The sequence below is a fragment of the Botryllus schlosseri genome, chromosome 1, assembly GCF_051294905.1.
Source record: "Botryllus schlosseri isolate E-star chromosome 1, Bs_hap1, whole genome shotgun sequence".
In the NCBI taxonomy this organism is placed as follows: Eukaryota; Metazoa; Chordata; class Ascidiacea; order Stolidobranchia; family Styelidae; genus Botryllus; species Botryllus schlosseri.
Window position 1 is genome coordinate 6,395,857 of NC_137236.1, and position 12,072 is coordinate 6,407,928.

The 12,072-nt window shown below is 38.4% G+C and overlaps 1 protein-coding gene across 1 annotated transcript; it reads left to right on the top strand.

Annotated features, from left to right (window-relative positions):
* The first annotated feature begins 7,644 nt into the window (after nucleotides 1-7,644).
* Nucleotides 7,645-11,817, top strand: LOC145438389 (uncharacterized). The gene is made up of 2 exons (XM_080315796.1): nucleotides 7,645-7,661; nucleotides 10,642-11,817. The coding sequence occupies exons 1-2, from the start codon at nucleotides 7,645-7,647 to the stop codon at nucleotides 11,633-11,635; spliced, it is 1,011 nt and encodes a 336-aa protein (XP_080171922.1). The 3' UTR covers nucleotides 11,636-11,817.
* Nucleotides 11,818-12,072: the final 255 nt, after the last annotated feature.

The window sequence follows — 12,072 nt, forward strand, 5'->3', positions numbered from 1 at the left end:
GACTACTGAACACGGGCAACTCTTGCCGACGTACTGCAGTAGTGCCGTTCATATTTTATTTCCACGCACCAGTGAAATTGTGGTAATGTCAGAGGAACGCACTTCTAAAGCTATACAAAGTGTCCGAAATCGGTAAGTGAAAATGTACTGTGTCAGCTATAGTTTTGTAAGAGTGTAACTAACCGCTTATAATAGTATTGACTGTGGTATGGTAGTCATCGAAGTATTATTATTCTTTACACTCACGTGCATGTGCAAATAACTGAAATATGTATGCCTTGAAAAACTTGTAAGTAGAAGTGTACATAGTCTGAAATAAAAACACTTGAAAATCAATTAAGAAAAAAAGATCTATAAATGCATTAGTTACTATAAAGGGAGTTCATAACCTGCTGACTTCATGACGTATAATGGTTATATATCGCTGACCTCCTATTAATGGAAGAGTTGCTATTACTTTTGACAATACACTTCTTTTTGTGTACGGTACATGTGCGGTCATGTAATCATATTAGTTACTTTAGTTATTGAATGAGGAGTGTCAGATATCTGTGACTGAGCCTATCAATATTGACCGCTCAGTAAAAGATAAAAACTTATCACTATCATCATAATAGTCGTAAAGTTAGGTAGGATGCAGTTGGCAATCCTTCATTTTTATGATACTTCCGAACAGCATTTGATATAGGTCTACTGCCTTCGGTGCGACTTTGTTATAAAACTCAGTGATATTTTTACTCCTGCTCTAGATTCCTGCAATGATGAAGTTGACGCATTCATTAAAGCAAGACCAGAAACGGCCGAGTCGACCAAGTCTATTGTGATGATTCATCCTCATTCGACAAACGGCATCGTCAAAATTAGTGTAAAGAAGCTATTGCTGGACACAAAACTCTATATTTCTCTCCCTGACACAGTAGTACTGTTGATGGATTGGTTATGTTGCATTTATTATTTTCAATACAACTATTCCTTCACGAAGCATTGTAAAATTGAAATCCTTTGAAAGTACTGGATTTGATCGGATGCGCAGACAGGATTTTTTGTTGGCTTTTGTTGCAGAATCCCAGTGGCCAGCCAACAAAATTTCCGTGTACAGTTTTTCTCAGCTTCCTGAAAAGCGTAATTGTTGTATTACTGACGGGTAATTATTTGGCACCCGACTCAAAATTTTATGTGAATGAGACTCATTCGCTCATGCATCAAACTGGATGTTATAATTATATGACAATATTCCTGTTGATATCTATAGCGAGACAATCTCCAATACATACTCTTGATCGAAATCCTGATAATGCTGTGATGCACTAATAATTCATTCGTTGCTCGAGGGACCTGTTTGCAGCACTTCAACTCTCCCCTGATAGTTTGCATAAGTTGGCAACCTCCATCCTCTCAACTGTAATTGATAATACCAAGATTAATAACTGAAGGAGGTTCTCCACCACATTACACATACCGGTGTATTTCATTTGGTCTATACAAGCGGCTTAAGCTGAACAAGCTAGGCTGATCATACTATATATCACTAACATCCTTAGGTTATAGTCATCAATAATCATACTCAAACGACCCCTCGTTTTCGGAGCAGCAAGAAGTTCCACTGATATGGGATCGAGCACATCAACACTTGAAACGTATCCTCGTTTCAACATTACTTTCGTAAGTGAGAGGAAAAAGCATACTTACATTCGACATCTGAATACTCGGACTCGCCTGGTGAATCCATTACAAGCGAAACCTCCGCCATAACTAACTAAAATAAGCGCCCTGCTACTGCAAGACCGCCAACCCTATAGCATACATCTGCAGCGGCCAGAAGAGATGTCAACTACATGACGTCACAATGAACATTCCGCTTTTTCTGTAAACATACCAATATTGGGACTTTCGGTCCAAATTACGGCAATTTCCGATTAGTTTGAAATACGGAAAGTCGGCCATTTCGGTATGAAAAAAAATTCTGAACATGATTCCGCAAAGTTGTCTATGAAGATGCAGTTGACCTTTAAGCTTAGTGTACATTATCCTTTGTCAGTTTGTCACATTATCCGGTAATTAGCAGTCTGCGCATATCGTTTTCAAATTGTAATGTTGTGACCATTCTGTAAATATGTGTTTCTTCCTGCCATCCGTTTTATGCAATTTGTTGACATTTTCACTTCCTCATGAGATTTCAATCCGTTCATATTAATGGTTAATCATCGAGCTACAATAAGTAGCTCGGTATAGTCTGATATGATGTTCAACCAGCTTTTTGCTATTAGTATATCCTAATTACAGCAATATGCAGCATCTTACAATTTACAAAGTCGACGTGAATGGATCCCGTATGATTTGTGATACAGGTGACAAGCTGAGCACATCATTGATCGCTATCCTTTTTGATAATGTGATTATAAACAGTCAGGCGCAGCACATATTATTTTGTATTCTGTTTCGCATTAAAATATATTGAATATCTGATAAATTCTGTCTGTATTTCTGTTATACACTCGCTGTATCTTGTCAGCAATTTCGTTCCTTCATAAGATTTTGTTTCATTCAGATTATTTGTAATTCATAGTGCTACAACACCGCACCACAGTGCTCTTTACCTTGTTTTGTTTGATGAAACCTTGAAGCTGCGACGACGAACTCATGAACCCTGTTTACTAAAGAGGCAAATTGAGGTAAATCGTGATATCAATAATCATTAGGCATATCAATTGAACTACCCGGAGCTACTGACATTACCGACACTGTTAGCGAGAGCTCGATTATAGCTGCAGGCTGTTCGGAAAATCACTTTTGGTCGGTGGTTTCACCTCTCTCCCACCACGCCAGATATTTATTGTTTGATTCGTAACGGTTGCTTCTCCAATAACTCAGAAACTGTAGAGCAAAACCAGTCTCACTTCCTAGCCAACATGATTGGGTAAGAAATGATATTCTGCGTGGAACTTGTGATGAATAATTGTACTGACAACATAGCACTAATCTTATGTGGCAATCGACACTATGGAGGCACATAATGGCTTAAAATCGTCATTCATTTTTACTTTGATTTTATCAAAATTGCGGGCCACATAGAATGCCCTTTGGGAAGAAGTGTGTAAGGCACCATGAAACATTTCTCCATAGTAGTATTGTAATGCTTTTTGGCTGTCTGTAAATTGCATCACATTCATCAGTGGCTCTCGACTGCCAGTCTGCGTTAAATTTCCAGTTGGCTGAATAAATATATATTTGATGTCTTCGTAATCAGAAAATGTAAGAGGTGGGAGTATTGTTTATTAACTACAGAACTAGAACACCGCCTTCTTTTTTTTTAAATCGTCATCACAGTGCTGCAATTGATGCACCGATCTGTTAGAAATCACCCAGAACACGTTTATTAGGAAAAAAACATCACTCTACTATATTCAGGAATGCTTGGAACGTGATGTTTGATTACGGCTTAGTGTCGGAATTAGCTCAGTACATACTATTACTTGAAAAAATGGCCGAAATATTGATTGCATTACTTTTGCTGGTCGAAATCGACCGAAATTTGGTTTCTAACGTTGTTAGGCAACCTGATAATTTCATCACTATGCGGGTGAAGTTTTAAGATATGTTATTTGCGGAAAAGCCTCACTGTAACAGTAGTCACGAGGGGATTATTCATCCAGCAATGCCTCATTGTTATGGAAGCTAATAAAATCCAGTATATCAGATTTTGAGTCCGTCGGTATCATACATACAGCTCGTTATTTTTAGAAACAACGTGTTCCCGAACTTCATCCTTTGCATATGAAAATAGCCGCCAGCTAATCCTTGTCACCAGCTGGTGCGACCTGCGGTACCAACCACTCATTTGACAATTTTGATGCGTGCTTCTACTCAGCCTATATCGTTTTTTCACAAATTAGCTCAACATATACGATGTGATTCGACCGCAACTAGTCATAGAATACCGTACTAGACTGACAACATGCGCCGACTTTTAGTTCAAATTTACCTCAAATATCGTGCAACCCTAATCTACCATGACTCAAATATCAATTGTAGGCTAGTAATAAAGATCATCAAAAATAACATCATACCAATGATGTACAAATTGGGAGGACTTTCTGTAGCGAATCTTGTAGCTGCATTTCTTGGAACACGCTGTCGCGCTTGAAAATCCACACCTTTGATTTGACATGACCGAGTGCCAAAAATCAATTTCTACAATAATAGCTGGTGACTGATGTAATAACTGTAGCGCTTCACAAGACAAGTTTTTGTTATGATATATATTGCATCAATATTGAGAAACAGAACATACAAGGTCCAGCCTATTCATTTTTATCTAGCAGCTCATCTTGAAGTTAATATGGAATAGCGGTTATTTATATCCCAGATGGAAAAGGGTTTTTGCAAATAGAATGTTTTGAAAACCCTACAACACATCTCTAACCAGCAATATCTTTGTATCATTGAGTAGACTAATGGTTACCAAAATGATTTTCCCTAGTAGAATATTTCGTCTAAGACCGTAATTCTGTTTATGTCAGTCCGGAAGTTTGAACAGTTATGAAGCGAAACTACCTCGTGATTTCTCTAATTGAAAAATACAAATTTGGTTTTCAACCATTTTGCAAATTTGGAGGATTTGCGGACCCCCCGAAAATGTTTGGTGGACCCTCGATTCATAATCTTTGTATTGGATTAATCTATACTGCTACTACGACAACGTAAGCTGTGATCATTTCATTTGTGGTCAATAGCTCGATGTCTTTGTGATGTAACAATAGAGCAGTGGTTCCCAACCTTCCAGGTGGTACACAAGTAGATTCTGTTTTATTTTCGATCGAAGGTAGTTAGTAGTACAGGTGTGGGTGATTTTGAGTTGTGTACCGCTGTGTACCGCTACTCATCATCTGTGTTCACCGTCCATTTAGTGGGGCAGCTTTGGTCGTCCACACGCGCAAAGCGCAAAAAATTTCAAAATACATGATGTAACCGGTCAATATGATCGGGAACTGAAGATATATTGTTATCAATTATTATCCTCTCTCTGCCCACGTAATCAGATTTAACGATACCAATCCAACGGAGTAGTCTGTTCTCATCTATCAACAAACTTGCACTGATGGTCATTGTTCATGCAGAAAGCCGATTCTAATAAGATACCGTAGAGATGATGTCTATTCGGGATTGAATATGGTTGTGTTTTATAGTTGGAACTTGGAAGAGTTTTTTCTAGCGTGTCTAAAAGTGAGTGATTCGAATTTTGGTTACTCAATTTGAAAATCCAGTAGTTGGACAAGTCTGATGGAGAACGGTGCTTTTTCCATGCATGCATCCATATCTTAACTATGGCCTGTAATAGAGTTTGCATGAAGATATATCTCCGAAAAGGTTATGATACCGAGTATTGACATTCTCCAGCACTTGTTCAGTACGCCTTTACACATTCAGAAGTGATCCCCATGATCACACCTATCAGCGTTCCCAAAAATACCAGACTATGGTACACAAACGCAAATGAAATATCTGACACTGTCACATTTTCGTTTTGGCGATCGAAAATGATGTATTGTTTGCGCACATTCCAAAGGTGCATTGTATTTCGCAAGTCAAATGCAACTCAATTGTCGTATCGATTGAAAGAGATATCCAGGTAAAGACAGAAGAGATGAAAATAGGGAGCACTTAAATATCACGCAAAAACCATAACTGTCAGCATGTCCATGGGGTATATTGATCGGAGGTAATCATGGGGAACATTTCCCAATGTGTGCTGTATACCGAAGAAAATATTGCAGCACGTGCATAAGTTGGCTAATTGTCAAAATCTTCAAACTTATTGTTTTTGTATAAAGCTTGTATCCCTGGAAGTATTGATGTTTGTCTCATGTTGTTTGGTTCAAGTTGCATTATGATTTGTGTTAGAAGCATATAGAGCTGCTTAATTATGGTCTCTTATTGTTGGTTCCTAACTTCCTATATTCATATTTTCACTGTTGAAAATGTCACTAGTACCGATGGGCACAGGCACAATGATTCCAGTAACGTACACGAATGTAGTATTAATTGTGATAATTCAAGTTGAGTATTTAAAGATGATTTTTTCAAGTACGGTACTGTAATCATACACTCCTTGATGCGATACTAAGGGCAGAGATAATAAAGTTCGATTAGCAACAAAGTCGATTATCGCGTTTGTCAGGATTTATCAACCCAGGATTAAGGAAACCGGTTGATCGCAACGCATAAAGTTAGTGTTAATCTCATGATTTAAAAAAAACGAACAAACTATAGATAACTAGTTATCTATAGCAACTGCGGACGCTGCATACCATTCCTACGCAGAAATAATTCCGATAATGACCATGTCAACCCGACTATCTCCTAGGTAATGGCTTCACTAAACAATCAACGAAACATGTACCCGCCATTGCAGAGCGATATCAATATTCTATAATCCGTTTGGTAGCTGTACCATTCGAATTGGACAAGACTTTCATTTCGCGATGATGATAATTCTACCTGCAATTGAAGTATCGTTATCAACCGAGGCTGCTGTTTCATTCAACTGTACATTCTATAATTCAACATATTAACAACTGACAGCGTATAACTCGTTTTCGCATTATGATGCAACAGATAACGTTACTTGATTGAAAACTCGCGGCATCTCGACTATCCATCGCGCGTAACCTTTCCCAACTTTATGCGTCGCGATTTGCAGTGATTAATCACACAATTAGCGTTCTGCCGTATCAGCTAACTTTATTATCTCCACCTAAAATGCATCCAGATGAGCAGTTTTTAATCACATGATTAGCATTATTCCGGATCAGCTAACTTTATTATCTCCGCCCTTAGGGTTGTATTATTACTGCCATCGGTGATTGAATTTGTTGGAAGTAAAGCAATCAGTTATGATGAGCTGAATTTCTCTTTTTAAAATGCAAACACTTCCTTATCATGTTTATATCTAATTAGGAGGGTTATTACTATTTGAAAATTGGTTTGGTATTTTTCATGCTGCCAACACAACGCCCGTAAAAATGATAAGTGGAAATGCAAATAAATTCATAGCGAGACTTACAAACGACTGCTGCCGAGATACTGGGTAACAGCCTATGTTTATTAGCACTACATCAGACTTGGATAACTAAATAATTCTAGTTGTATTATTAGACTAAATAGAGCAAAATAGTATGGTAGTTATATAATTGGAATCTAATTTGTGAAATGTTAATGTATTCTAATTCTACTCAAGTTTTTGCTGTTCCTGAAAATGCTACAAGAAATCCATGTTGTTCGAAATCGACTAAACTCTATTTACAGACATTTCATATTCTCGATTTTATGGGACTGAATTCTGATTTGATATCTACTGAACTTCATTTCGTTGTGATGTGGAAATTAATTCAAGTTTGAAGCTTTTGCAAATTCAGTAATTCTTATTTAATTTGGAAACATAATTTGTGTTGTTCTGAAATTCTTCAATGGCAATCATCCCAATATTATTTTGATTTAAAATGTCGTCATTGTGTCGCAACATCCATCGATCATTAACGATGTTTGATTTTGACTGATTTTGACTACAGGTATAGTAGTTCTGTTTAATGTAAAACGAGTCAAGCTTGACGGACAGGCATATTTGCTATTCTCTAACTTATGAGAATGGACTCTGATATGAAGTGAGCTTGGTTCAAGTATTCACGAATTAAGATAAATGTAATTTATTTTGGAAAGAAATGTGTTACTAGAATTCTGATTTTAATCTAATTTTAAAAACCTGAAAATCTATGTGTTCAAGTCTGCCTGTTATCTGTTGAGATATTTTCTGAAAAATCACAAAGCCTGGCGAGGACACATTTTGTAGAATGCCACTCTTTATTACATAGCACATTTTAATTACTCCTAATGAACAGTATTTGAAATTAATTTTCCATTTTCGCTAAGCAATGTCCAAGTCTGGGACCAAGCCTAAATCAGCTTTAGTACAGGTGCCGTAAAACCTACGAAGAGTTGCTAATTTCGAATTGTGTGTGGACAGGTTTAAGATTAGCACAAGTTGGTTTATAGAATTGAATAAATACTGAAATATCTGTATTCTATCTCTACATGATATTCTTGACGGAATATTCAAGAGCCTGAAAAGCAGAAGTCACCCTTATTTGCACTGAATCTTCATTAACATTTTTTGTTTTATGTGAAAATCATTTAATAATGGTTCTGTACAGGCGCGTAGCCAGCCGAAAAATAAGGGAGGGGTTTGAAATAAAAGGGGGGGGGGTTTCGATTTTTTCAGAATTTAGTAACGTAGCATTGACTCATTAGGGTTAAGTACATGCGATGCGTAAATAACGATTATACAACATCCCCGTGTTGGCGATTATAGGCGTACGATAAGCTTTTCGACGAGTCCGGAAGTGCTGTTAATTAGCGACTCCCTGATCTGTCGTGAACAATGAAATACGCACGCGTCGAACATTTGAATACGCGGCTTATCAACGCGCTGAACAATTAAATTCGCGCGCTTGTCAAGGCGTCCAACAATTAAATACGCCCGCTCATCAATGCGTCTTGCGTCTTACGTAGCCTCGGCGACGATTTAGGCAAGTAAAAATGTACGAGTTTTTATGGAATATGTGCTATAATGACGCCGATTTCAGGTGGTTCAAACCTTCACCTCTTATAACTCAAGCTTACTGGACTATAGCTGAAGACTAGTGGAAATCAATTACGCATGTACGCACGCGTCGAACATGATTGCGGACATTCGATGTCATTCAGTTACGAGATGTAACTCTTTAATCACAATCGCTAATCAGCATATACTTAATAGCATTTTATCTAAGTCATCTAGAAATACGAGGCAAAGCATGGTAGGCCCAAGACGCGGCAGTTAGGCTAGCGATATCTTTAGTACGAGGCCTATTCCAGATGCGATTGTGTAGGCCTACGAAGATATCGTGCACAATGCCACTGCAGATGTGATTGTGAAGGCCAGTGACTATATCGTGCGCCGCGGGCCTATTGCAGATGTGATCATTCAAGCCAGCGGAGTTCGGCTTGTTGGAGACGCGGTAAATCAGGCTAGTAATGATTGCCGAACGCGCGACAATAAATGACCTGATTTCGCCAATCATCTAAACGGGAGATCGTGTCGCATTACATTGTGCAGTGCAATGCACAGGACGAATCTCGCTAATTAGAAACATGTCTTTCGTTAATTGACCGCGCGCAGTACTGATATTACGACTTATTGAATTGCAACCAAGTATTAGCGTCAGATAGAAATATTAGAGTTGCCACTTCAGGCGATATAATGAACCAATTTTTAGAGACCAATTATTTTCATTCTGCAGCCATTTTATAATACAGAAAAGGCACATCTGGCATCGCTACTGTGCATACAGGCAGGGATATTTAGGATTCCAAGATTTCCATACCTAGGCCGTACTTATCCGTATAATCCACCCATTTGCTAGTCCAGAGCACCGTTACACTGTGCAGTGCAATGCGCACAGACGAATCTCGCTAATTAGCAACACGTCTTTCGTTAATTGGCCGCGCCTTAAGTTAATTCGCCGCGCGCAATACTGATAATATTAGGCTTACCATACGTCCTCTTTTAAGAGGATTTGTCCTCTTTTTTGACTTTTTTGAAAGTGTCCTCGGAGGACGCCCTTTTGTCCTCTTTTTTGAGATTTTGTCCTCTTTTTTGAAAATTTAGGTCAGATTTAGAGGAAATTGCGAGTGATATGCCGCAAACTAGCGCAGAAGTGAAGCTCCGGCGGGTATTTCGGAGGGAAAAGTGGTGATTTCAGCTCTGAGCGAAAAGAAGACCTTTTTTTTTTTTTTTTTTTTTTTTTTGTTTAGTCATCCACCTGGTAATGTGGAGTGAAAAACGTGTTTTTGAGCTCTGAGTGGAAGTGATGACCTTTTTTTTTTTTTTTTAGTCAACCGATCATGAAGTGGGAAAAATTTACCGGTTTTTGAGAATTCTTCTCCAGTTTTGCATGTCTGAAATTTCTGAAAAAGTGTCCTCTTTTTTCATTCCCGAAATATGGTAAGCCTAGATAATATGACTTATTGAATTGCAAACGAGTATTAGCGTCAGAGCGGTCATTTAAAAAGAGCAAGGTTTCGCGTTAAAGGAGGGGGTTTCGCGTTTCTAAAGGAGGGGGTTTCGACCCCCGAAACCCCCTCCCTGGCTACGCGCCTGGTTCTGTAATTTTGACGCTGTTGTTTATGCACAGTTGATTTTGTGCACAAGTTTTGTATAGTAATACATCAGTTGTGTGATGTGATGGATTTTGGTCTTCGTGACTAGGTGAAAATTTGTGGTTTGTCGAAGGCTTGCAGATTATTGTATGGGCTCGCCAGGTTATTTGGAAAAGGTCAAGAACCACTGCTATAAACGTCCCAAATGTTCTATCCGCAGCCAATCTCCATAAAGGACTCTGAAATGTAATTGTGATCTTGTATATTGTTGTTTATCACACTGCTCCGTTTTTGCTAATTCCTTCTGTATTTCAGACTGTGTCATAATATAAGAATTATAATACTGTGTAATAGCTCATTCCAAGCTATTGTTGAAAACTCGTTTTCAAGAAGAGAGCGGTTGATGTGTCATGCTTGAAGAAGTAAAGTAATATATAGCTAATCCAGAAGAAGGACAAGGAACATCTGTGAAGAGAGCTTCCATCGCAAAGACGGATTGAAAGCTCACTTGCGATTCCACCTTATAGATAAAAATACCGAATGTGAGATCTGCGGAAAAACCTTTGCTGCAATCACTTTATTGAAACAACATTTACTATCCCACATTTTGAAAAATCATGAACGCACGGGCAATGGCAAAGAGTTTAGTCTGATCGGTCACTTGAAAAGACATGCGGATACACGTACTCCTCGTCGTGAAGTCAAAAACAAGGACTGTCAGATATGTGGAAAATCGTTTATGCGGGTTGGCGACCTGAAAACGCATGGAAATATACATACTGGAAGCAAAAGCTATGTATGTCAGATCTGTGGAAAAACGTTTGCACAACTGAGTCGCTTGAAAACACATGGACATACACATACTGGTGTAAAAAACTATGTATGTCAGATCTGTGGAAAAGCTTTTAATCGGCTTGGTGACTTGAAAACACATGAGAATACACATACTGGAGTAAAAAACTATGAGTGTCAGATCTGCGGGAAAGAGTTTGTTTATCTCAGTAACTTGAGAACACATGTGAATACACATACCGGAGTCAAATATTATGAGTGTCAGATATGTGGAAAAGCTTTTAATCGGCTTGGTGACTTGAAAAAACATGAACATGCACATGCCGGAGTCAAAAACTATGCATGTCAGATCTGCGGAAAAGCTTTTGGTCGGTTTGGTGACTTGAAAACACATGAAAATACACATACTGGAGTGAAAAATTATGCGTGTCAGATCTGCGGAAAAGTGTTTACCCAGCTTGGTACCTTGAATAGACATGGACATACACATACGGGAGTCAAAAATTATGCATGTCAGATGTGCGGAAAAGCGTTTACCCATCTTGGTACCTTGAATAGACATGGACATACACATACGGGAGTCAAAAATTATGCATGTCAGATCTGCGGAAAAGTGTTTACCCAGCTTGGTACCTTGAATAGACATTGACATACACATACTGGAGTCAAAAATTATGCATGTCAGATCTGCGGAAGAGTGTTTACCCGGTTAGTATCTTGAAAACCCATGTGAATACACATACCGGATTCAAAAATTATGCATGTCAGATCTGCGGAAAAGCCTTTACCCGGCTTGGTAACTTGAAAAGGCATGGGAATACACATACAGTAGAATAGTCTTTTCTTCTCGCGATGATGATCTTGAACATGATGCAGCAATATTGACAGAAATACCATATACTAAAATATGCTATAACTCCGCTATCATATCGATACGATTTCATATTGCGATCAAATCTATGCGAATACTCAGCACATATATCTTTGAATCACCTTTCCGGCTAAATGATTTCTGTGTGTGCCGGGTGTGTAGAAATAAATGGTGGTTGACTTGTATGTTCGTGTTACTAAGCCTCTTGCCCATGT